The 27,751-nt window shown below is 41.4% G+C and overlaps 1 protein-coding gene across 1 annotated transcript in view; it reads left to right on the forward strand.

Annotated features, from left to right (window-relative positions):
* Positions 1 to 21,619, forward strand: part of GXYLT2 (glucoside xylosyltransferase 2) — an 80,351-nt gene extending 58,732 nt beyond the window's left edge. Inside the window, exons 4-7 of the mRNA XM_036869947.1 lie at positions 538 to 789; positions 2,024 to 2,147; positions 12,693 to 12,865; positions 18,178 to 21,619. Coding sequence (XP_036725842.1) covers positions 538 to 789; positions 2,024 to 2,147; positions 12,693 to 12,865; positions 18,178 to 18,360 — 732 coding nt within the window. The 3' untranslated portion in view covers positions 18,361 to 21,619. The remainder of the gene's footprint in view (positions 1 to 537; positions 790 to 2,023; positions 2,148 to 12,692; positions 12,866 to 18,177) is intronic.
* Positions 21,620 to 27,751: the final 6,132 nt, after the last annotated feature.

A 27,751-nucleotide genomic window follows, 5' to 3' on the forward strand; every position in this document is an offset into this window, starting at 1 on the left:
AAGCTGGCCAATGACTTGTTTTGCCTATTTCCAAGTCTAAATCTTAGCTGAAAATACTATTTCAAAAAGATGCACAGCCATATCCATCAACACTAAAAGAAATGGATCCAGAGACAGAGTATTTACCCTAAAGCCTGGCATGAGCTAATCTACGGATTGTCCACTTCAAGTAGTCTAATGCTAGCCCTAGCTTTTCCAAGAAAAAACTGAGAAAGACAGATGGCCTTACTGGAGGATGGAGGAGAAGAAAGCCACAGTCATTTGCTAATGTTTTCATTCCTTGTGACCTTCAACCCTTACCAAATATAGTCCAGGGTCCTGGAATTGGACCAGTCTGAATCAAGATGGATCTTCCTTTGAGTCTCTACCCTTTGACTGACCCTTATCCCTGAAGTCCAAGGAGAAGGGAGGAATGGAAGCTAAGAGTGAGACCCTTTCTAGAATTAACATTAATCAACAAAATCATTGGCAGCGTTGACTTATCAGGCCACTTCCTTTGTTTCTTGTTTTCTCCCTCCTCACCCAATACACACAAAGGTGATTTTAAAAGATGTGGACTCCCTCCTCTACGTAGACACCGATGTTCTCTTCCTGAGACCTGTTGATGACATCTGGAAGCTTCTGAGGCAATTTAATTCCACACAGCTTGCGGCCATGGCCCCCGAGCATGAAATCCCCAAGATCGGCTGGTACAGCCGCTTTGCTCGGCACCCTTTCTATGGCTCCGCGGGAGTTAACTCAGGAGTCATGCTGATGAACTTAACTCGGATAAGAAGTGCCCAGTTCAAGGTAAGGAAGTATGTTATATTTCCTTGTTTAAACATTGGGATTTTGTCTCCTCAACAGTGACATTCCAGGAGTGTCAGTGTATTGATTTTAGAAGTAGCTGGCTTGCAGGTGAGAATGGAAGAAGCCAGGGAAGAGAAGAGTATTTGGAGAGTTATGGAATGTTTGTTGGCTTAGGAAAATTCCAGATGATAATGGAATTTAAACTGTTCAGCAGAGTTACTATTGGGGAATATTGTGTTGCATTTCTGAATTGCATGTTTAAACGCTCTGTGTATCCCAGGCTTCAAAAACCCTGGAAAACTTTTTGGAGTTACCCTAGGGATATATTTATGTAAATGTACAGAGATAAATGTACAAGGCTGTTCATGGCCTTGTCTTTTATCCTAGCAAAAAACTGGAAGAACCTAAGTGAACATCAGTAGAGAACAAGTCAAAAAAATTATCTTCCTATTAAAAAGAATTAGATCAAATCTATAAGTGAGATAAGAGCTCTAAAAAATATTAAGTGAAAAAATTAAATGCAACAGAGCATGATGCCATAGAGGTGATCCCTTTTATGCCTGAGAAACTTCCAGAAGAGTATCTAAGAGACTGGTCATTAATTGTGGATACATCTAGGGAAAGTGGGAATGGGAATTGCAGGAGGCAGGAGGAAAAATATTTTTACTTTTTACTTCTTTGTGTGCTGTTTGAATATTTAGTCTGAATATGTTGCTTTTGTCTTAAAAGTAAATAATTTAAAAAAAATTTTATTGGAGTGTAGCTGATTTACAATGTTGTGTTAGTTTCAGGTGTACAGCAAAGTGAATATGTATATCCACTCTTTTTCAGATTCTTTACCCATATAGGCCATTACAGAATATTGAGTAGAGTTCCCTGTGCTCTACAGTAGGTCCTTGTTGGTTATCTATCCTATATACACTAGTGTGTGTATGTTCATCCCAAGCTCCTGATTTATCCCTCCGCCACATGGGGCATGATTTTCTGAGCAGAAGCCATAGGCCCAACTGCCAGTTTCTGGTCCATCTACCATCCATGTGTACACCTGTAATCGCTAGCCCTAGTTCTGCTTTGTCCTATGCCTTGAGGCCAACAGGTCCCCTCCTCTGCTGATTTCATTTTCATTCTGGGGAGCGGGGCGGTGAAGGGGAGAACCCGTCCCTGTACATTGATTCTCAGCGGATGAGATGTATTTGCCATGCCTTAGCCGCTCTGATGGTTTTCTCTTTTCCAGAACAGCATGATTCCAACAGGCTTGGCTTGGGAGGACATGCTGTACCCTCTGTACCAGAAGTACAAGAATGCCATCACATGGGGAGACCAGGACTTATTAAATATTATTTTTTATTTCAACCCAGGTAGGTTCTCTTTCAAGAATGCAGTTCTTGGAGGAGTCCGCCCACCTCGCCCCACAGAGCACATTCCAGCCTGGGCTGCATTGGCGAAGCCTGAATTGTGCCTGTGTCCCCTGCAAAGGGTGCCTTTTCATCGCCCACCCCACCCCCTCCCCAGGGTCTCACGCGGGCGGTCCTCTCGCTGCTGACACAAAAGGCCAAATGTTGAAACCCCCGACACTGGGCTCCGTTTTTCAAGAATATCTTTTAGGTTTTGCCGCGCCATTCTTCCAAGAAGTACAGGCAAAATCAATGGGCGGCACAGGACTAAATGAAAACATTATAATCTAGGCATGAGGCCCGCCATAGCCTGAACAATTGCTAGATTGAAGGGAATTGATTCTTGGGATCCTTACAATAAAGTGACTTGTTCAGGGTTAAAAGGGTCTAGAAGAAGGACTTGGATTCCCACATCCCTCTTTCTTTTCACCTAGGGCTAAAGAAATTCTTCTTATATTGTTAAGTCAGTGTTTGGGTAGTTGGGGAAGGAAAGGAGATGTATATTTCTGGTCTGTGTTTTTGTATTGACACCTAAAGCTAAAGATTTTCCTTCTTTTCTTTCATCTTTGCTACAACCTTATTTAATGGTATTAAAACCAAAACCATGTTTTCTCTTTGAGAAAGATCTCTAGGGAAAAAAGCACTCTTCACCCCAACCTCCTCAGGCCTCTCCTGTGTCTTTAAAAATCCTGAAGTAGAGACTCCTGTTTATAAAGACTTCTGTGTATGTACCTTTTTTTTTGTTTTTTAACAAAATTCTGAAATAAAACCTAATCTCACATGCCCTTGGATCAAAAAGGAGCAAATCCTGGAAAAGAAAAAAAGCAGGTTGATATGGAACGGGGTGCATTTCTGGCAAAGAGTCCCAATACTAATTCATTTGATGAAGGGGATGTGTTGGCTGTTCGTTTGTGGCATGTTTTAATCCATTTCACTTTGATAGCAACAGGGATCAACGGGGATTTGAAAGTCTGCCCCTCCTTTTTCTTCTAAAGCGGATTTCATCTTTTTTTCTAGGTGTAGTTATACTGAGTAGGACTCTTGGCTACAAATAAAAGGTCCCTGGAGCTAGTCTAAGCACAAAGGATACTTTTTTTTAATAAGCAAACTGGTGTCCTGTAGAAACCTAGGGCAGAAAGGCCAGCAGGCTGGGCCCAGGACCTAAAGCAGGAGAGGAAAAAGGATGAGGAACCCAGGTTGGACTTTGCTTCTCCTGGTGAGACTGTGTATTCCTCTCTTTGAAGGTTCTCATTCTGTGCTCAAAGCGAAGTACCAAGGTTTCATGCTCCACGTCCAGCCACATGGAAAGACTAACTTCATCCCAGTTCCAAATTCCTGGGGGAGAAATCAGATGTTGGCAGTGTGGGTCCCCTAGGCCAGGAGCATGGAGCTAAGGAATCATGGCTGACATGGATTATTTTCTGAGTGTCAGGTGCTGTTCTAAGCATTTTCTTATTTAATCCTCACAACAACCCTGAGAATAGAATCCCCATTTTATAGACAAAGGTACCAAGGGAAAGAGAGTTAAATAATTTGTGGTATAGCTAATGAGTGCCAGAGCAGGGGCACAAACCCAGGCCACTCCAACTGTGGCCCCGTGTCTTTGGGCGTGAGGGGAAGGTCCCAGAGAAGGGGGAATTCTAGAGAGCTGGGCAGGTATCCCCAAATGTGTCTCTCTCTCCCGCATTATTTCTGCCCTTTAAATATTGCATTTTTTCCTCTGTGTTGTGTGGCTTAAACTCTCTTCCATAAGCCTATCTGTCCATATTCCCAAACTGAGGAATTCAAAACATTCGCATAGTTGCCTCCCTAGAAATCCTCTTAGCCTGTTGCAGATTATTTGAGGACGTGATCAGTGAGTAAATAACACTCAAAGACGGTCGCAAGCAGCTCTGCCATTAGATGCAAGCCCCTTGTCTTTAATTAGGGCTGAAAACCAGCTGAGTTTAATGGCGTCACACTGCCCATCTTAGGTCCACTGAGTACAAGGATATTATAAAATAATTATGAAGTTGTTCCAAATCTTGGGTCTGAGCAGTAGCAAGTAAATAACCGAGTTTCCTAACTTTAGGTCAATGAGTATTAGGTAATTCCTTGATTGTTCTTTGTATGGCCTGCCTTTGATCTTTCATACTTTATCCAGGTACTTTATCAAACATGAGCTCTTTGACCTGAAATCCAGTGATATCCATCACATTGAAAGGTTTTTCTTTGTTTATATTGATTGGGAGCATTTTCTATAAACCAGAACTAACTATATTTGAAAAAAAAAAAAAGTGTGTCACCTTTATCCCTGGAAAGGAGAGAGAGAAAATTGGCCATGACTCAGGAGATAAACATGCTTATTGTTATGATTCTTTGGGTTGCCATTGGTGAAGCAATACACACAAAACCCAAGCCCATATCTAGAATGTTTTTATTATTATAGCCTCTCGTAGCCAATCCCATCGCTTTTAAAATGTGTTTAAAAGCCATTAGCTTAAAAATGTTTTAAAACTCTTTCTATAATTAGATAGTAAATGCCTGTGGATGTGTAATTGCTCTGCTGGGTACTAGACTGACTCACAAGAAGACAGCTGAAGCCCATGGGGGACATGCAGGTAGCTCATCCCATGGGACATTTCCTGGCAGGTGAGCCACGGCAACTTCTTCAAGGGGTGAAAGACTGAACTCACATATTTACGGGTGAATTTGAGTCAAGAGCAGACTTCCGTAGAAAGGGTAGATTTGACAAGGGCTAAAAGAGAAGGCTATGTAGAAAGATATGCTTGGATTCATGCGCTTAGGTTGCAGGGAATAAAACTTAACTCAGACCAGCTAAGTAAAGGTCCAGGTGCCAGTCCCATGAACACCTGGGTCAGATCATGCCAGGCCTCATGAGAACCATCTCTGGGCGGCTGCTCAGGATCAAAGCTCATTTCTTCATCCCTCAGAGTCCTCATGGTGTCTGTTGTGTTGCTTCTCTCCATGCCCATCTGATTCCATTCCGTCTGTCCAGCAATAATGTCTGCATGTACATGGCCCAACCCCAAGTCAACACAACCTTACAAGCCCATGCCAATGATGATGGGTTGACTAGGTTTCTTAATTCGGATTCTGGAAGGTAAGAGAGAAGGGGGGGGACGGAGTGTTGGCCTGTCCCAGCCTATTAACTGATTCCCAGCCCAGCTATGAACTGGTTCTCTTTCGATGGGGAGACCACCCTTGATCCGGTCCTCAGGGGCCAGAATAGCAAGATCACGTGGCATTTTCCTCTCTCAAAGATGACCACCGAGGTCTGTCCCTTCTTTCAAAGCAATTTCTAGAAAAGTGGGGGTGGCCAGGGGAAGAAATGAAACCAGCCGAGTATAGATGACAAGGCAGGGCATCCAGCCAGAGGAGAAGCACTAGGGCTCTGTCCACGAAGAGAGAGAAGAGCTGAAACGCGCATGGAATGTACATAGATCGTCCATGAGTTGAACCTGATACTAGGGAGTCGGGAGGGTTTGCTGGGGCCGCAGAGAGCAGGACACACAGTCACATGGAACAGGCCTCTTCAGAGGCCCTGCCAGGCCTTGTTCTCATCCTGCCTGGGTGTGCAACCACACTATATACTCACCTCACCAAAAGCTTCCAGCAGCTGGTAGTTGTGAATGTGTTTTGGGGTGGACAGGTCCAATTATTTGGTTTTAGGACTGTCCTGGAAAACTGGAAACAGATCATTGTTTTGGGAGTCTGAGAAGTTCATGAGCTCTGATACGAAGCTCAAGAATGAAGATCGTAGGGTCCTTGTGAGAAGGGGTTACGTCTACTTTGTCTTCATTGAGTGATTCCAGTGTGAGGGTTAATGCCTTAACTGGAGTTGATCTTCAGAGGTGTTGGCTGGTTGGAGGAATGGGATTAAGAGACTGGAATGGAAGAAGGAAGGAAATGGAAGAGAAAGAGCACAGCCAGGAAAGTGAGAGGAAGGGATGTTGGGGAGAGAAAGGAGAGGGAGAAAGCAGAGAAAGAGAAAGGGGAAAGATAGAGAGGGTAGAGGAACGTCTATGCTTTGATTCTCCTGTTCATTCAGTGAGCACCTACCTACTAGGTGCCAGCCACAGGGCTAGGCAGTGGGGATATGGTGGCATACAGAGGAGACAGAGTCTCTACTTTTACAAAACCTACCTTGTATTGGGAGAGGTCAACTTCCAAAGAGTAACAATGAGTCATTCAAAATCACAAATTGTGATCAGTGCTATGAAGGAAACAAATAAGGGGTTGAGAGAGCCACTGTCAAGGCTGATGGAACTGTCAAGGGTTCCATCTTTAAATTGTGTGATCAGAGACATCTTCTTGGAGGAATGAATTGCCCTTTTCTGGAACAAGGTACATTCTGGAAGAAGGAAGAAGAGGAGGCTGGGAAAGCTCAGTTCCAGAATGAGACATTAAAAAACAAAGCAGAACAAACAAAACGCTATGAGTCGTGCAAACAGCCTCTGTTCTGTTGATAATAGTGTAGTAAGTAAGTAGCAAGCCTATTCCACCAGGAAGTTAAAATGATCAGACATAAACTATTCCATAATCTTAGAGACCCCAAGAGTAGGAAATGATCAGAAATGTAAGGAACAATCAATTCACACAGTACTTTGCAAGTAGTTAGGAGGCTCTGGAAATAAACATAGACTCCGGAAAAGGATCACTAAGGGATTTCAGACTCATAAATAATCAATTAATGAGCTGCTTTATCTACGTAAAATGGAGAGGAAAAATAGCAAAGACCCAGGGTTTGAAGAGAGATTGGCTTGAAAAAAATTTTTTTAATAAATTGCAGTGTTTTGAGGCTTTGGGGATTTGGAATTTAAAAACCATTCACTGTATTATTTCCTCAGCAGCAGAAAAAAATAACCTGCACATTTCACCGTGCTGTCATTTTTAAACATTAGATTTTGACAGCCATGATAATCTTGCTTAAACTAGATTCGTTTCAGTATAGTTATTCATCGTGTGCCAAATAACCGTCATTAATCCACGCTACGTGTTCATCAGCTGCTCTACAGAGGTTTTCCATCTTCAGCCCAGCCCAGGGTGCTGGTGTAGCCCCTCTCCTCCTCCTTCACCCCATGGAGAAGGAGATTTCGCAATGTAACCCACGCCAAATGTATCTGTGAATGAAAAGGCACATCTGTTATTTTCACCTATGCACTCTTTTTTCTTTTTATTGGAGTATAATTGCTTTACAATGTCGTGTTAGTTTCTGCTGTACAATGAAGTGAATCAGCTATATGTATACAGCAGGTTCCCACTAGCTATCTATTTTACACATGGTAGTGTATTTATGTCAGACCTAATCTCCCACTTCATCCCACCCTACCCTTCCCCTCTGTGTCCACACGTCCGTTCTCTATGCCTGCGGCTCTATTCCTGCCCTGCAAATAGGTTCATCTAAATGTCCACCTGTGCACTCTTGATTGCCCTTTCTTTTAGTAACAGCACGCAGTTTTCTCAGGGGAATTACTCTTCTCTCCCCCCCACCCCAATTGCATGCAGTCTTAGAGCCCCGCCCGCCCCTGACTCGCACTTAACCAGTCAGACCATCTCCTGGGAACCTGAGTCTGGGAATCCAAGAGCAGAAAGTAGGCAAGGCTGGCTCATCCTGGCAGCAATGCCGAGAAGCTGACAGTAATTAGTCCCCACACCAGATCCCAGGAGCCACCCCACTTCCTGCCCCAATTCAGCTTTCCCTCTGACTTTTTGAGCTACCTCCTCTCTTTCCAAAGGAAAAAAAATATTTTTTGCCTCACCTGCTAGAATCAAAGTTGATTATTTGCAACCTAATATAGATTTATATTTCTTGAATATTTTAGGGCAAAGCGGTCTATATCTATAACAACTTTCCTACCATTATCTTACCTCTTGGAAGAAATCGAGTTTGCCCCCCCAAAATTAAATGCTTTATCTTTTCTAAAACACACTCTGATTTCCAAACTCTTCGCCATGATCAGGCCATTTTCTCCTCCTCAAATGCTCTTCCAGGCTTCTATTTCTAACTGTCAGAATCTTATCCTTACTATATAAGTCTAAGTTTAAGTAAAGCTTTACCAAAATGCCTTCCTTTCTATAAACTCTAATAAAAAAATGTTCATTTCTGTACTATCTCCCTTAGAAGAGTATAAATTCTCCAAGGGCAGGGGCAGTGCCTTATCACCCAGTGACACCAATGCCTTGCATTGTGGTGAACAAATACTTGTTTCAATTCTATTCTCACGGTACTTCGCATTTCTTCCTCTGGAAAATTCTGAAGGGAAGGTAAACACGTGAATTGAATTCTGTCTGGGACCGAATTTCACGTGTGATATTCAGTAGCTGTGGTTCCTAGCTGATCTTCAGGAAATCTACAAACCCCTAAATTTGTAAGCAGATATTCTTCATATATTTTTCCAAAGACAGAGTCTAAAGCTTTCATTAGATTCTCAGAGAGATCTGTGACTCATAAAAGGTTAAGAAAGTCTGGCCACCTGCATGTCTAGAGGCAATTGCTGTAAAACATTTACCACCAATGTGCTATGTGTCCGGAAGGATGCCAGGCTCATTCCATTTAAGTTATCTTGTTTTATCCTTCTAGTAGCCTAATGCAATAGTTCTTGTTATGGCAATAGCAATGATAATAGTAATGATTACAGCTTACATTTACGGGGTGTACCTTCTATGTGCAGCAAGCACTGTTCCAGGTACTTCTAGATATGAACTCATTTAGTACTTCCCCAAATGCTACAAGTGATATTTACAATTCTTCCCCCTTTTACAGATAATGAAACTGAGGCCCAGAAAAATCATGTAATTTGCTTGAGTTCATGCAACTAATGGCAGAGTTCTGTACTGAAACCCAACAGCTTGATTCTAAAGCTTGCTCCTTAGCCACTCTGCTGTTAGGTCATGGCTAACACATGGTAGAGCTGGGATTCAAATCTGCATCATTTAACTTCTCTTTAGTGCTTCTAAACTGAGGCCAAGGGTTTCAGCAACTCACCCAAGTTTTTAGAACTAGGAGGTGGTAGAAGCCAACTTTGAACCTACCTGTCTTATTACAAAGGCTTTCGGAAGAATTTCAGTAAAGTAGGTGTTAACTCTTCACTAAATGTTTGACAGAATTCGCCTATGAAGCCATCTGGTCCTGGACTTTCGTTTGTTGGAAGATTTTTTAATCACAGTTTCGATTTCAGTACTTGTGGTTGGTCTGTTCATAGTTTCTATTTCTTCCTGGTTCAGTCTTGGAAGAATTTGTCCTTTCTAAGAATTTGTCCATTAATTGGTATATAGTTGCTTGTAGTAGTCTCTTATGATCCTTTGTATTTCTGTGGTGTCCACTGTAACTTCTCCTTTTTCATTTCCAATTTTATTGATTTGAGTCCTCTCCTTCTTTTTCTTGATAAGTCTGGCTAATGGTTTCTCAATTTTGTTTATCTTCTCAAAGAACCAGCTTTTAGTTTTATTGATCTTTGCTATCGTTTCCTTCATTTCTTTTTCATTTATTTCTGATCTGATCTTTATGATTTCTTTCCTTCGGCTAACTTTGGGGTTTTTTTGTTCTTCTTTCTCTAATTGCTTTAGGTGTAAGGTTAGGTTGTTTATTTATTTATTTATTTATTTTTAATTAATTTATTTATTTATGGCTGTGTTGGGTCTTCGTTTCTGTGCGAGGGCTTTCTCTAGTTGTGGCAAGTGGGGACCACTCTTCATCGCGGTGCGCGGGCCTCTCACTATCGCGGCCTCTCTTGTTGCGGAGCACAGGCTCCAGACGCGCAGGCTTAGTAGTTGTGGCTCACAGGCCTAGTTGCTCCGCGGCATGTGGGATCTTCCCAGACCATGGCTCGAACCCGTGTCCCCTGCATTGGCAGGCGGATTCTCAACCACTACGCCACCAGGGAAGCCCTAGGTTGTTTATTTGAGATGTTTCTTGTTTCTTGAGATGGGGTTGTATTGCTGTAAACTTCCCTCTTAGAACTGCTTTTGCTGCATCCCATAGGTTTTGGATTGTCATGTTTTCATTATTATTTGTCTCTGGTATTTTTTTACTTCCTATTTGATTTCTTCAGTGATCCATCAGTTCTTTAGTAACATATTGTTTAGACTCTGTGTCTTTGTGTTTTGCCTTTGAGTGATGCCCTCATTGGGCTCGGTCCTCTAAGGAGGCTGCAAAGAGAGGAAAAGTGTGGGGTCTATTTCAGGCATTTGATAAATACTTGTTGATTCCATCAATCCGTGTGTTTACAAAAACAGAGGTAGTGTCTAGGGCAATTCAGTCAGCAGAGAATACTGGCAGGTGCTTAAGCAGGGACTGCAAATCCAAATGGCCGGGCAGGTATCAGAAAGGAGTGAAGTGACTCATTGGATTAAAAAAAGGCAGCTATTGGGCTGGGGTCAGGTCACAGTTCAGAAGCACAAAAGCATGTTTAGATATTTTCACTCCCACTGTCCTCACATCCACCCTCTGCACTGAAGTGCAGAAAAGTCACACAACTAATAGAGGAGATGGGATTCAGACCTTGATAGTATAACTTCATGATGAGCACCGGTCTCTCCCAGCTGTGGATCGTGTATGCGCAAGCGTGGAGGTGAATGCAAGTAAGGGAAACATCCTGGTGGAATGGAGTCCTCCCAAGAAAAGGAAAATCTCATAGTGTGTTGTGAACAATTAGGAATTAGAGGGTGCGTGGATGTCACAGCAGTCTGTGAGTTTTATGTTTTGTTTGGTTTTTTGGCCGCGTCATGCGGCTTGCGGGATCTTAGTTCCACGACCAGGGATTGAACCTGTGCCCTCGGCAGTGAAAGCTCCAAGTTCTAACCCCTGGACTGCCGGGGAATTCCCCAGTGGCATGTAATTTCTGAGTGGTAGAAATTTTACACACCGTCTGCCAGAGGGGATGCCCGATGATGTCTTCATTCTTTGCTTTCCATCTCGAAGGTTTCTGTAAATAACCTCTAAGCAGGGGTCCTTTCCATGAGAAGGGAATGCCATCAACCCAACCAACAAGCACATCTTTATGATGCTCTTCTGACACTGGTAATTGATTTCCTCTAAGCCTTCTGTGCTGTCACATGGGGCCTTTCTCATGGTCAGTGGCACACGTTTGCAGAGAACTTTGATCCATCCTCCTCTAGCCCTGGCCCTTAAAGGCACCAGGAAGGAGGAGCCGGGAAGCTCAGGGGTTATAAGCTTATTGCTGATTTTATAATCCCTAGTCACCAAGAGGAAATTTACTGAGTCCGTCAGGATTAGAGCAGAGTTTCTCGACCTTGGCACTACTACAGTGGTGGGGCTTGCTGTTCACTGAGGATATTTACAGCATCCCTGGCCTCTACACACTAGATGCCAGTAGCAGCCTCGTCATGTATGACGACCAATGTCTCCCTCCAAACACCGCCAGGTGGTCCCGGGAGACTGCAGGGTAGCATCACCCCTGGCTAAGAACCACTGGCTTAGAGATGCAAACGCGCACAAGGGCACGTGCGCACATGCTCACCCACAGTGTACATAGTCACCTTGACAGGCGGACTTCTTTTTGTGTTGCTTTTTGTTGTTGTTGTTGTTTTCCTATTGTAGTATTTTGTTTGTTGTTTTTCTTCCTACTTTGTTTCTGTTGGTTGGTTGCTTTTTAATCTGAAGAAGAACCTTTGCTTCATCTTTTTTTTTTATAAATTTATTATGTATTTATTTATCTATTTATTTATTTTTGGCTGCGTTGGATCTTCTTTGCTGCACACGGGCTTTCATAAGTTGCGGCGAGCGGGGGCTACTCTTCATGGCGGTGCACGGGCTTCTCACTGCAGTGGCTTCTGTTGTCACAGAGCACGGGCTCTAGGCGCGTGGGCATCAGTAGTTGTGGCACGCAGGCTTCAGTAGTTGTGGCACATGGGCTTAGTTGCTCCGGGGCATGTGGGATCTTCCTGGACCAGGGCTCGAACCTGTGCCCCCTGCATTGGCAGGCAGATTCTTAACCACTGCGCCACCAGGGAAGCCCCTTTGCTTCAATCTTGATTCTAATTTTTCAAGTGGTCCATTCACAAAACCTTTTCAAAGAGTTGATTGTAACTGCTAATGCTGTGGACCACCGCCGTGTGCTTGTCACTCTGCTATGCATTTTACATGAGCTTTTTAAAAATGAAATCATCAAAATAACAGGGCAATCCTGTTACATCCATCTTGCAGATGAGGAAATTGAACCACGGACGGTTAAGTCACTGGACCCAGGTTGCACTGTTTTTGAGTGACAGAGTTGGGATTCTGATCCAGGCTGTCTGCTGCCCTTATTTGCTTTCTTGTCTAAGATGCTATATCGCCCTCCTCTTTGGGGTAAAACCTCCAACATCACTAATGTGTGCTCCTTCAATTCCTGATCTCAGAATATCGACAAACGTGGTAAAATCTGAGCTACAAGTCACAATCACAGTCACATGCTTTGAAATCCTGTGTGGTGTGCAGTTTATGGAAACGTTGGTTTCATCGCTGACACTGATTGTACACACATATCTTTCTCTTGTCACCACCAGAGTGTCTGTACGTGTTCCCCTGCCAGTGGAACTACCGTCCTGATCACTGCATGTACGGAAGCAATTGCAGAGCGGCCGAGCGGGAAGGCGTGTCTGTCCTGCATGGGAACCGAGGCGTCTACCATGACGAGAAGCAGCCAACTTTCAAAGCGCTCTATGAAGCAATCCGAGATGTAAGTGTGTTCTCACCCCCCATTCAGCAGACATGTACTTATCAGCATGAAGCAGTGCAGGCGCTTTGGTCACCCGTCCCTTTGAAGGCCAAATAATTCCCAGAAGCATTGAGTTCTAACCACTTTTCCCCAACCTCACTCACGCTATGTCACTCCATCCACTTGCCACCTGATACTATATTTTGTCCACTCTTGACTTAATATTTCCAAGAAAGTCACTCATTTTTTTTTCTCTGAAATAAATTCGCTGAAGGAGGAAGTGTCCTATCAGAAAGGGAAAACCTTGGTAACTGACTATACTGCTGAACTGAATGAATAAGCATTTTCAGAACTCTAATGGAAAACTGATGAATTCATAAAAGTGCTAACAAAAGATCAAGATGAAAAAAAAATTAATTACATGGGACTGAGTGAACTGATGAGGATGATTATAATTTTTGTGACTTTCTGTTTGAATTAAAAAAAAAATCCCCCCCCCAAAAAAAGAGAACAGAAAGAAAAAAAAAAAAAAGAGAGAGAGAAACTCTGTGCCATTTGCCGTAATAAAGGGTCAGAGGTTAGGATATAGGTAATACAATAAAAATAAAATATTATTCAGCTCAAGCTAAGTGTGTTGCCTGATTGCCAACTCCACCCTATTGAACAAGCAGGTGTCGAGGTGGTCATTTAGGACAGCGGTCCCCAACCTTTTTGGCACCAGGGACGCATTACAAGGAAGACGATTTTTCCACGGATGGGGTGGGAGGGTGGGAGGGCGTGGGGGATGGTTCAGGCAGTAATGCCAGCGATGGGGAGCGGTGGATGAAGCTTCGCTCGCTCGCCCGCCGCTCACCTCCTGCTGTGCGGCCCGGCTCCTAACAGGCCGCAGACCGGTACCAGTTCAAGGACCAGGAGCTGGGGACTCCTGAGTTAGGACCAGGAGCCAAACCAAAGTGACAATCAAGTCTTTATTTATGGACTGCCACAGTGCAAGCAAGAGGCAAGAAGAGGCACCGGCTCTCGGTGGTCCATTTTTATGCACCAAAGGATGCTGGCTGAGGGTCAAGTGGCTGCAGCACGGAGGCAGGAATATCTCCTGAATAAAAGGCTTTTGCATCTTTACGGACCCATGAACCTTGGGGAAGAGGAGAGGGAAGGAAGAGGGGAGGAGGAGAAAGGTACCCCCCCACACACATCTCCCAAAGGAGGCCTCCACATGGAGGTGCTTGGGGCAGGGATGCAGACGTGCGTATAAGCCAGGGTGGCTTATACACACAAAGAAAACTGCAGCTCGCTGCCATGCACCAAGTCTGGGAGGGCAGCTTCCCCCCCTGAGACCGGCCAGACAGCCTTGTAATTGCCTCTGGCTGAGTGTGAAGATCACACCAACTATTCTGGCCTGGAGCTGAGGCCCCCTCTTACTCCCTTGAGGAGGTTGGTTAGCAGGAGCAGTTAAAGACCTATGTGAGCTGTCTCCTTGCAGTAACTGGGAAGGTCGAAAGGACCTTGCTTTGTGGTTCACCACCTAATAACACCTCAAGTACTGCCTGCTGGTACCTGCATCCCTCACTTTGGGAAACACTGCTTTCCACATTGCCTTTCCCCTTGAAGTTGCTGGGGCAGAACCAGCAACAGCTGCTTTCAGAGATTTCCCTTTTGAAACTTTCATTCCAAAACATAGAGTGTAGGGGTCGGCCGACTTGGGCCAAATATTGGGCCGAATCTGGCCTGTTTTTGTAAGCCGTGTGGGGTAAGAATGGTTTCTTAAATAGTTGGGGAAAAAATGAACAGAAGAATATTTCGTAACACAGGAAAGTTTTATGAAATTCAGATTTCTCTGTTCATATAGTCTTATCAGGACACAGCAACAACTGTTCATGTTACGTATTGTCTGTGGCCACTGGTATGCCACAAAGGCAGAGATGAGTAGCTGTGACACACTGTACGGCCCACAGAGTCTGAAATACTTACTATCTAGCCCTTTACAGAAAAAATTTGCCAACCCCTGACAGAAGGCATGTAGATTTTATTAGAGGGTTTTTTCCTTGGGGATCTGGGAACCTTCATGATTCATGAAAAGGATTTGGCAGGAGTGAGGCGAGGGTGAATCCTGCAACATAGTAATGCGTTTTTGCACGTGTGAAAGTACGCATTTTGCTAAGGAGAATCCCAGAGAATTCCAATTCTGGAATCCCCAGAATTGTCTTCTGTGGAGGGAAAGAATTTCATGTGCCAATAAACTAACACCTCTTTCTTCTCCTGGGATTCCTGCTGTTGTTTCTCAAAAGCCAGGTGATTTAATTACACAGAAAATTTGTTCTGTACTTAGTGACATCACATTTAGATATTCAAACACTGACTCCAGGCGCAAACCCATTCAGGAGTACAAACGGAAGTTAAATAAGAATGCAGCAGACATGGACATCAGAGCCATGCCCCAGGTTGTTCTGTAATCTGGCCTGGGATTGAGCAACTGCGGTTCTAGAATTACAGTCGGTCTTGTTTGTTTTCTGGGTGGATCAGAAAGAGGGCCAAATAACTGTTTCATAAATGATCCTGCATAATACACTCACTGATTTTCCTCAGTTGGGACTAAAAAGACAGTTTTCGTTCATGCATTTCAATCAGGACAATCACTAACCCCATCCTGAAACTCGAGTAAATATAGACAGACTTCATCATAAAAGACCTATTTCTCCACTCGCCACTGTGCACCCCAGTGCAGTGGGGTCAGGGCTTGGCTTTGGGCTTCGACAGACCTGGGTTCAGGTCCCAATTTTGTCACTTTCTGGTGATTAGTCATTAACTCTGTGCTCTTGACTTACTGAGCCTCAGTTTCCTCATCTGTGAAATGGGGATAATAATATTATCTACCTCATAAAATGTGTTGTGAGAATTCAGCAAAATGATTGTTTTTACACTTTTAGTACAGCACCCGACATAGAGTTGTTCTCAATAATTAGAAGTTTCACACTCTTTTCTTATCTTGTCCACATTTTCTCACTTGCTCTCTCTCTTCCCCTCTATAAATATTTTTCCTCTCTCTCTCTTTCACTGTATGTCTCTTTCTTCCTTTATCTCTCTCTGAAAATATTCCTCCTGTCCCTCCCTCTTCCTTCTCTTCCCTCCCCTTCTCTCTCTCTCTCTCCCTCTCACACACACACACAAACACACATACTCACATACCCTAACCCTGTGTGTATGTTTGTGTGAAGGGTAAGTGTGATCTCCCCCCATCATGACCCAAGGAAAATTATATACGAGGCAGACATTCTGCCAGTAATTCTTTCAACAATCATCTCTGAAGAGCCTATTTTATGCGGGAACAATTCTAGGTTCTGGGAACTCAGAAGTCAACAAGACTGACAAAGCCCGCTCCTCATGAAGCGTATATTCTGGGTGAGGAGCCAGACAGTACTCACATAAACCAAGAAATCAATAAAACTCTTATCAGATAGTGGAAGGTTAAAAGGTGACCAGAGCAGGGTGATGGGCATCCAGGATGGAGAGGAAGGTTCACGAGCTCGGGTCCTCAGGGAGGCTTCGGCCAGCCTGAGCCTTGATCCCTGGGACAATCTGGGGAGAGATCCTGCCAAGTAGAAGAAATAACCTGGGAAAAGTCCCTGAGTCGGGAGTAAGTTTGTGTGCCCACCGACAGGGAAGAGGCCACAGTAACCAGAATGAACAGAAAAGGGAAGAGAGGAGGAGATGAGCAGGGAGAGTTCCAGGTCACATTGAACCTTTGGGGACAGGAGAGGGGTTGGAATCTTACTCTAATTGCAGCGGGAAGCCCCTGCAGGAAAACGATGTGCTCTGATTTATGCTTTAAAAATACCTCCATGGTAACTTGGTGCAGGGGTTGCAAGAGTGAAAACAAAAAGGCTATCTGTGAGACTTACTGCAGCCTTCCAGGTGAGAGATGGTGCTGGCGTGCACTTGTGTGGTGTCGGGAAGATGAGAGGCCGGACTCGGGACGTGCTGTAGAGGTAGAGTTTACGGTACTTGGTTGTTGCACCAGGTGAAGGATGTAGGGGAAAGAGAGGAATCAAGGAGGGCTCCACGGTTTTGACCTATTCGGTTCCTGTCACTGGGGATACAGTGATGAAAAGGAGTTTATCAATGGTCTAAATTGTGCTGTGAAAGAAAAAGTGTTCCAAACATGGTCTCGGACAGAACGCTTTTTTTGCATTACATAATGTGTAATCTCCTTCTGGGAAGAAATTCACGTTTCTGATAAACATGCTTAAGCAATATTTCTGATGAACTTTAAGGGATTAAGACTTGTTTTAGGAAACTAGACACCCACCCACTCTGCTGTCAGGCAATAGTATCTGACTTTTCATCATTCTTATTTCCCTTTTGTTTTTTTCTCTAGTCTTTTTGTTTAGAATGTCCTTGCCAACAATGAATCTTTGACTTGACCTACTAGAGGCCTTTTCCCTTTCGACAAGATTGTAATAAAACTTGGACTCATGCTCATAATTAGGTGGTCTGAAAGACTTATCTTGGGAAATACAGACACATTCCATAGGAAAAGAAGATAATTTCTTTTTAAAGTCCAATATTAAGTGGGAAAAAACCAACAACCAATATTTGGTACCTGAATTACTAAAATAAAGTTCACTGATGATACATTTCACTAGTAGTTGTTAAACTCTGAACTTCATGAGATTACCATAGTTCCTTCATTAAGATTGCTACAAAGGCAAGATATATGAACAACTCAGTGTTTTATTTTAGTAGATTTCAAGTATCTACTTGAATCTTTTTTAAAAATTTTATTGAAGTATAGTTGATTTACAATGTTGTGTTAATTTCTTCTGTACAGCAAAGTAACTCAGTTATACATATATGTATTCTTTTTCATCTTCTTTTCCATTATGGGGTTTGTCACAGGATATTGAACATAGTTCCCTGTGCTATACAGTAGGACCTTGCTGTTTATACTTGAGTCTTGCTTCTACTCGGCAAGAGCATGCTATAGAATATCCTGTCCTGGGAAATATACTTCACTCTTAGATTTTAAGAGCTTTTAGAACCCAAATAAATCATTTTTTTTTTTTTTTTTTTTTTTTTAAGAAGTAAAGAAACAGGCCCCAAAAGGGTAAGTGATTGCCTGAGGTTGCACAGGACTGAATCAGGATTTGAACCTTGAATCAGGATTTGAACCTCGGTCCTCGGCGGTCCCTTCCTCTGTATCTAAAAACGTACCAAGCTGTGCCTGCATGCTTACAGTAATTCCCTGTGTCATTTCTCAGTAAGTTATTTGCGTTTTAAATGGCATTTCAGTAACTAAAATACACTTTTTTTTTTTTTTTTAACTCATCTTTCAGTTTCCCTTTCAAGACAATCTCTTTCAATCCATGTATTACCCTCTTCAGCTGAAGTTTTTGGAGACTGTGCACACTTTATGTGGACGAATCCCACAAGTTTTTCTGAAGCAAATTGAGAAAACCATGAAAAGGGCTTATGAGAAACATGTCATCATCCATGTTGGCCCGAACCAGAGGCGCTGAGTATTTCCTATTGTCGCAAGTCAATTAGGCATCTCATGAACGAGGAAATACTCATCTTCAAGCTGCCTGCATCTCTTTTATGTGAATATTTCATGGTGCTCTATGACAACTGAGTTTAAAAAGACTTGTTAAATGTTGCTAAATCAGTTGCCCCTGCATGGAAATATGCTTTAATTTTTTTCTAAAGTGCTATTTATCTCTCTGTTTTTTTAAAAAAATGATATTGTTGCTCACTTAACATTGTTGAAGTAGGTTGAGCTAGCTGTGAAAAGGAACTCTTGTGAGCCTTCTGATTCCCAAGTGTCTGAGACAATGTCAGTGGCATCTGATGTGGCACATTTTATCCACTTTTCTTGAGACTCTTTCTATGCAATGGGTTCGCCCCACCCCTTGTTATAAAATAAATACATGCTTGTTGTAAAACAAATTTTTAAAACTTATAGAGAATATATAGATCATTGGACCAAAATCAAGATGAGATTAGCCATAATCCTATCAACCAGGGAAAAAGATTTTTATTTTAGTGTAGTCCCTTCTAGCCTTTTTTTTACTTGCCTTTGTCTTTTCCATCATATAAACATGTATCTAAAACAGGTAGTCTAAGTGAAAGTGGGACCCTATGCTGAGATTTTTATGTAGGAGACTAAAAATTTAGACAAAATGATGATGCCTACAACGCTTTATTTAAAATACATCTGGGACAGAGATCAAGATTAGGGGACCGACCACGTGAGACAAGATTAAGGGAGCACAAGCCCTGCTCACACCCTAATCTTGTCAGACGTCCCACCTCACCATTGTTATAAAACCCCTCATCAAATCCTCTGGGGTGGGGACACATAGTTTATCAAGGCAGGAGCCTGCTCTATCCCCCTTTGCCTGGCAAAGCAATAAAGCTATCCTTTTCTACTTCAAAAAAATACATCGGGGAGAAGCATTCGGATTTTAGCTAATTGGGCAGTGATAAAGGATGAAGCATATCTGGGGGTGTTTTTTAAGAAAAATTGTTCAGATTTTTCCAAATCATAAGACATGTCTATGCAGCCACAGCTTCTGAAAGGAAATTCAGTAATTGTTAAACCTAAGCGGTCTGTTTAGCAGAGATGTGATTTTGTGCTGACCCAGAGACAAAAGCGTTTTATCTCTTACTTTAGTAGGTGTGGCCTTCTCTCTTTAAACTCTTGGGCAATAGGTGGAAATTAAAGGCCGACTTGGAATGTAATGTGTACAAATAAATTGTTCAGTGGATTCCACTGGCAAGAAAATTCATCTTCCCACCAGCCTTAGAAAGGTCTCTCAAATTTTTTTTTTCTTCTCTAGCCAAAGTGTGTCTTATCACCTAGCTACAGTAGAGGATGTTCGGTATTCTTTCTCCAAAGTAATCAAAGTTAATCCCTAGTTGCTCCTGTAGCTGCTATTAGCATAAGGGCATTTTGCATAATGCTTCATTTATCTCAAAAAATGTGTGCATAAATGATCTCCTTGATGTTTGCAACAACTTAGTGAACTTAGTAGGGGCCTGTATCATCTCCACTGGGCAAATAAGGAAATTGTAATACAAAGAAACAAATATATTCCATATAATTACTGTTCTGTTAAGACACACAGATGTGTATAAGATACATCCCGTTTCACAGAGAAATTTTTGAAAACAAAAATATTAAATATTTTTCATCATATATAGACAGTGATCTGAAAGTATAAAATGAAAATTTTTGTTTTGGTAATGCAAATATGGTATCCGATATATTGGAATCCAGTAGGATATCATAGGTTCTATAACAGCAGAAAAAGTCTTACCCTGAAAAAATATATGAAAGTCTCAGCACTACCAAAGAATATATAGGTATCAATCAATATTAGTATGCAGCACCATTATGGTAGTAACAAATTTAAATCTAAAATGGTTGAGTAATAACCCGTACTTTCCTTTTGATAAGTTGGGTGACCTGTGGTTTGTTATTTTTGTTAAGGGAAATTACCATTATGGTGTGAAACTCTTATCTTTGCTGTTGTATTTTATGTTTCCTCATTTTACCACTGAAAGTGACATCATTCATTATTTGATTTCTAAAGCATGTGGGGGGAATTTCGAGATTGTGCTTTGGACGGGGAAAATGCATTCTGTATCCCACAAAAAGGATTTTGGTGAAAGAGCCAGGATGTGAAGATGATCCCCTGACTTCCATTACAGTTTTCTTTCTACTTGTTCAGCACAGCCAGCAAACCCCACAGATGTCACTCAGATTTGCTGGTGGCTCACAGACCTAAAGAAGTTCCTTTCCTCTTTTGGCAAGTCCCACAAAAAATCTGCTTGTAAAGACTTGGCATACAGCAATTCCTTTTCTTTTATGAGAGTCAGGCTTACCCACAACTCTCAATTGTGGGTTCTAGTCTGAAGATGCACAATAGGATTTCCAGCGAAGGTCAATGATAGAACTCTAGAACATTCTAGAATGATGCATTATGAGACTGTGAAACCTTAGAATTTGGTGTGGTTTTCTCCCTGGGATTTCCTTTGCTGTATCCTGAAATGTTAGGTGAGTTTGGTGGAGAATTTAGAAAAACTCTGATCTTCTAATCCCCATGCCAAAAAGTGCTAATTATTTTTTATAGTTAGGATGTTGCCATGAGGCAGTATTTTCTCTGCCTTTGATAATTTCCAGAAAACTACTACATTAGCGCCTTTGAAATATGATAACCACAATTTTAATTCAGTGGACTCCTGAAACATGCCGTCTGTGGTCTGAAGTTTGCCAAAGGTTACATTGCCCCCTGTGGCACATCGAATCTGTGGGACGACCATGAGACTGGGTCTCTTCTGTCCTTCTATCTTCTCCTGTCCTCTCCTTGTTTCCTTTAAAATTCTGTTTAAGGCATGACTACAGAGTTCCATTGGAGAATGAAAGAACACTTTCTAATAGCAAAGTGTAGTATTTTTGTGTGCATGGATATTGGAACTTTCAATAGCAGGGTCACTAGAAATGCTGACCATATTTTTCTTGCTGAGTTTTTCTTTTCCCAGTATAAATCTCTGAAATTGTGACTTACATCAGAAATTCCAGTATTTGAAAAATTAACTGGCTAGAAAATCTAAGTTTTCTTTCAACTTCCAAGACAATTTAGCATTTAGGGTATATTGCTCCAAGCTTAACTATTTATTTGAAATGTGTATTCCATATTCAGTGTTTCCACTGCAAATTGTTGTGACTTCTACTGAATTTATTATTGAAATGGATATTTATACGGACTTGTAGAAGTTTGTGAATATTTATTTCATTGCAGTTATGGTGTTTATAAAACAAGCAAACTGTATAAAACCTTATTCACAGTCACAAAATAGTGATCCAATAATGGAATAATCACTCCAACCTACCCTGAAGATGCCACAACATACACACAGATTTAGGGTTATGTATAAATATTGCCTGATACTTATACAAAACAGATAAATCGCATGTGTTGGATAAACCAAAATGAATATGATTTCATGACTGAATTCAGAAATATGTTGAATTCAGAAATATGTTGAATGCCATGAGAGTACAAATCATTATATCCCCGTTTATCAGTACGGTAAGCAAGCTTTTTTATGTCCTTGTTTCTCTTCTACTTTTTCATCTTCCTCTTTTTCATTTTTTCCTTTCCCTTCCTGGCTTTGATGTTAACTTCTCAGTGGTACCAAGATGCTTGGCATTAGTGGCAGAGCCAGAGCACTTGGGGATGCCTGTGCAGGCAGAACTAACTTCTAATCCTAAAATCAAATCTTTATGATGAGAATTTTCCAAAAATTAAAAAAAAATTTACACAATACGTACAGACACACACACACACACACACACCCCTCACGTGCTTTTTAAAGAAAGACCCAGCATCTATTGTGCTCTGTGAATTGAAGAATCATAGATGGTGACACCTTAGGTGAAATCATTTCACAATTGCCGTGCTGGCATTTAAAAAGCTGATGAGATTTCTCTGGCAAACAGAGAAATTTTCACAGGTCAAAACTGGAAATATTCTCTTGAGTCTTCAAGATAAAGCACTTTGTTTGTATCACCATATGCATGAACATGTAAGAATCAGGTGCAATTTCTGCTTCATCAGTTTTACATGTTTGTGTTGTCACTGAAAAGTGCACCAATTGTTTATAGCTCCCAAGGAGAACCTGAATGCATTTTTTATGTTGGAAAACTTATTTTTTAGTGATTTTTCTTTGGGACGAAATGAGCATATGAAAGAACACTCCAAAGAAAAGGAATTATTACAGCAAATTAAAAGGAACATAAGTATTATGATTTAATTACTATCTTGTCTTTTTAAATGCCATCTCCTGTTTTACTTTTTTTTAATTAAAGCTTTTAAAAAAGTCTTGTCTTTTGGTGTTATTTTGGAAGTGTGTTGCTTTTCTTTTGTAAGATTTCAAGTTTAAGATTTTATAATGTTAAATAGTAATATTTAAGTCCTTCCAGCTATTAAAGAGATATTTGGTTTAGCAAGTAGTTTAGCCTATTTTAAAAAATCATTAAAAATCTTCTTTGTTTATAAAATACCACACTATAAGTTATGTTATTTGGTTTTAAAGGTGTCTGGTGTTTGAGATACAATGAAGAAAATTTGGAAAATGTGAAATTAGTTCTTGCATTCTTATATTTTATTTAGCAAAATTGAACCTGACTTGTTAGCTACTAACATAATCAAAAATAACATACCAAGGGTTTTGAGTCTACATAAAGGGTTTTATCCCCCAATCCCTAGACTCTTAAAAATCAGCACAAGGTATTCTGTTCATCTGAGCTTCCTCCTCATATTTTAAAACTTTTTAAAATGCTAAGGTATTTGGATATGGTTTTCTGGAATAACTGGGAACCCACATCAAATTATTATGTGAGATATGAGAGTCAGGTACTATATTTAGACAGCATTGACTTTAAATCCTAGTTCCACCATTTTCTGCCTGCATGTGACCTAGGCAACCGTTTTGACCATCTTTGTGCTTCAGACTTCCCACTTACTAGAACAGGACAAGGATTCCTCATAGATTGTTGTGAGCAATAAACACAAAAACATGAAATTCCAAGATTCTAAAAATTCCTTGTTTGTGGCCCCCTTACCTCCAGTAAATAAATGGCTGATGGATTTCTTAAAAAGTATCATATTGAAAAAATGGCATTTTTATTTATTAGTCTGCCGTGGGGTCAGATGTTTTCTTACTAGAGGGTCCACATGCTGAAGTTCTGCCTTCCTTGTCTTTTTAGAGGAACGTACGTGGAAAAGTTTGAAACTCTCCGGCTTCAGTAGTTTCACGATTCCCAAAGCTATCCTGTTTCTGTTTGGTTCCTATCATGCCCTTTAGCTCTTCATAGCTTACAAGTAGCCCTCCTGTCCTTGATCATGATCTCATAAGGTTCCCCCTTCTTCTCCTCCTTCCTGGTTCCCTAAGTCAGTCAGTGTCACCAACCCACCCCCTGCCTTATCCTAGAAGCCTGCTCATTACTTGTTTTGCCCTCTGTCAAATTTCACATCACCCTCATCACTAAATCATCACATCCCCATTGACGCACACCACGCCTGATACCGATTTCTGCACATCTCTTCAGATTGCAAGTGACAGCACAAACAACTCAAACTAGTACCAAAAAAAAAAAACAAACTGTATTGCTTCTACCTCCAGAATATTCACCGAGTCAGTCAGAAATTCCTCTATTTTCACTGTTGCGTCCACTCAAACCATTACTCGCTGGATTCCTCTTCTCTCTGACCTGGATTGTTGTTCTAATGCCTTTCTTATTTCTCTGCATTCAGTCTGGTCCCCTCCAAACCCTAACCCATCCCCACCCTGTGTAAAGTTCCTCAGTGTCTCCCCTTTGCTCCTAGAATAGCGTCCAAAGTTCTCAGAAAGTCCCTGTGTATCTACCCTACCCATCTCCCTGGCTTCATTTGAGTTCTTCTTCCTCACTCCCCTAATGCTCACTTATGCTAGTTTGTTTTTCTGTTCCTTTAGGAAGCGGAGCTCTTTCCCATCAGGGGGCTTTGCACATGCTTGGAATCATTTACCCTAGAAATTCACCTGGCAAAATTCTACTATCCTTCAGGTATCGATTTAAATATCCTTTCCTTGTGGAAGGCTCCTTGGATCCCCTACATAAAGGCAGTTCTGCCTCTTACATTCCCTCATATAATCCTGGACTTTTTCTTTGTGGTATGTATTATCACAGGAACAATACTTATTTGCGTGAAACTCTGAGTTAACTGACGGCCTTTCCCACTAGATACAAAGTTCTTTGAGGGTACAGTCCTTGCTGTTCTTTTCCCCTGCTCTATGTGCATCACCTAACTCAATGGCTAATACATTTCTGGTGCTCCAAAAATATTTACTGAAAAGAAGTAAAGTGATACCGCTGCACCATGAACTGGGACCGGTTCCTATCAGAGAAGCTTCGTAACACACTACACTTATTTTGAGTGTTGTTTCCAAAAACTACTTCTCCTACAAATGTTCAGAGTGCTGGGTTATAATAATCCATTCTGTAAACTATCATTAACTAAAAGTATATTGATTTATTTAATTTCTTGGAGATTTATTTACTTGCCCATAAAATGACTTGGTTGGGTCAGTCGGTGCTTAAGTTCCTTTCTACCTGAATGCTCTGTGTTCACGTAATCTCTCTTTTATGTCTCTGTTGTGGACGTTTGTGGGATTTTGGATGCATGGAAACAACCCCACTCCTGGTGCCAATTTCTGTATTAGTTAAAAACTTTTTAAATTGCAAGTGACAGCAAATACAACTCAAATTGATATAGAGGGAGAGAGGGAGAGAGAATGTATTGGCTCATGTAAGTGAAAAATCCAGAAATAGCTCTGGATTCAGAGGCTTAATCGATGCCAAGGGAAATGTGTCACTCTAACAATGCTTTGTTTCATTAATATTTTACTGAAAACCACACATCCTTCTAGGATTCCAGCCATAAAATTTTCATGTCATTTCAATAGAATCATTCCGTCTTTGGAAAAATACATTGTCTCTGAGTGCAGCCAAAAAATGGTATTGTCAACATGGGTCAAAACATCAAGGGGACTTTCCTGGTGGTCCAGTGGGTAAGACTCCAGCCCCAGTGCAGAGGCCCAGGTTCTACACCTGGTCGGGGAACTAAATCCCACATGCATGCTTCAACTAAGAGTTCGCATGTTGCAGCTAGAAAGTCTGCATGTCACCCGCATGCCACATCTAAAAAGATCCCGCATGCTGCAACAAAGATCCTGAGTGCTGCAACTAAGACCCGGTGCAGCCAAAATAAATAAATAAATAAATAAATAAATAAATATTTTTAAAAATCAAGTTTAAAACTTGATAGCTATTTATAATGGTTCCCCTGATATTCTGCTGTTCTTTGCATGTGCATGGTGATTTAGGAGAAAGTCAACATAAAATTAAGAGGTCGTGTTCAGTTGAGATGAAATTTAGATAAAGTCAAGAACTAATTAGGAAAATAGCTGGTGTATCACATGTTGAAATGTAAGCTTCTTAAGGTTGCTGTCTATGTAAATAACCACAGTATGTGGCGTGCAATGGATGACCAGCACAGCATGCCCTGCCTTATTTCCTTAACACGCATTATTTCCATGCATGCCAGCTTAGAATCTAATTTCCAGCCCCTGTGACTCTCTGCCTGAAGGCTCTCCTTTTCCACTGCAGCCTGCTCTACTTGCCTATGGGCAGTCTGGAAGTGTTGGAAAATTAACACATCTGGAAGTAGCTCTCAACCACTGACTGACGGGAATTGGTGGATAAATACCCCAGCTCCTTCTCCTCTCAACTCTTAGTTGTCTGTTCTGGAGTTCCATCCCAGAATTCTACACTGGGAGCAAGCTCAGACTGCCCGCACTAGTAACTTCCTTGATAATATATTCTTTACTGGCTTCCTTCCCTTCTCTGTCTCACTTCCCCGCTCTTCTACCAGTCTTTCCTTGGATTTGGGCCCCACTGTACTGAAATCTGTGTTCCATCATCTGCAACTGATAATTTTTTTATATGAGTAATCGAATTTCAATAATACTTATGATCTTATTTTACTTATTATGAGAATTCTTCTTCTTCCTTGTCCTCCTCCCTCTCCCCCACCTTAGATCCCCAAATGCTTTGAATTCTATTATCCATTATTTTCCTTTTTAAGCTATGCATTTTAAATGCATTGTATTTTAGACTAGGATTTTTGTTTCGTTTTTGCATTTATGACTTGTGTTTAGCTAGTCATTAATATTTTTGTACAACTTTGTTAGGGTATAATTGAAATGCAATAAACTACTTATATTTAAAAGGTACAACTTGATTGATTGTAACTTATGTATGCTCCCTTGAAACCATCTTCACAATCAAGATAACAAATAGTTCCATCATCCCTAATAGTCTTTTCATACCCCTTTCAATCCATCCGTTCCTCCACCCCTGTTCCCAGCTAACTGTTGATCTAATTCTTGTTACTATACATGAGTTTGCATGTTCTAGGATTTTACATAAAAGGAATCATACATCATGTACTCTTTTTGCTTGGCTTTTTTCACTCAGCATCGTTGAGATTCATCCATATTGTTGCATGTATCCATAGTTCATTCCTTTTTATTTCCTCCTCCTATTGATGGATTTGCTTGTCTCCAGTTCTTGGCTATTACAAATAAAGCTGTTATGGACATTCTTGAACATGTCTTTCGACATATTTTTCCATTTCTGTTGGGTAAAATCTAGGATTGGAATGTCTGAGCTCTATGGTAAATGTATGTTTAACTTTTCAAGCAACTGCTAAACTGTTTTCCAAGTTGGTTGTACCACTTACATTTTCACTAGCAGTTCCTGTTTCTCCACGTGCTTGCCAAGATTATGTGGACAATCTTTTAAATTTTCACCAGTCTAGTGAGTATGAAGTGGTATCTCATTGTGATTTTAAGTTGCATTTTCCTAGTGACTAATGATGTTTAGCATCCTTTCATGTGTTTATTTGACATTCATATGTTTTCACTGGTAAAAAGTCTGTTCAAATCTTTTGCCCATTTTTTATTTGTATTATTTATTTATTTGTTTATGGCTGTGTTGGGTCTTTGTTGCTGCGCGTGGGCTTTCTCTAGTTGCCGCGAGCAGGGGCTACTCTTTGTTGCGCTGCGCAGGCTTCTTATTGCGGTGGCTTCTCTTGTTGTGGAGCACGGGCTCTACGCACGTGGGCTTCAGTAGTTGTGGCACACGGGCTTAGTTGCTCTGTGGCATGTGGGATCTTCCTGGACCAAGGATTGAACCCGTGTGCCCTGCATTGGCAGGCGGATTCTTAACCACTGCGCCACCAGGGAAGTCCCCCCATTTTTTAAAAATTTGGTTTTTCATGTCTTATTCTTAAATTTTGGGAG

Source organism: Balaenoptera musculus, chromosome 11 (genome assembly GCF_009873245.2).
Source record: "Balaenoptera musculus isolate JJ_BM4_2016_0621 chromosome 11, mBalMus1.pri.v3, whole genome shotgun sequence".
NCBI classification, from domain to species: Eukaryota; Metazoa; Chordata; class Mammalia; order Artiodactyla; family Balaenopteridae; genus Balaenoptera; species Balaenoptera musculus.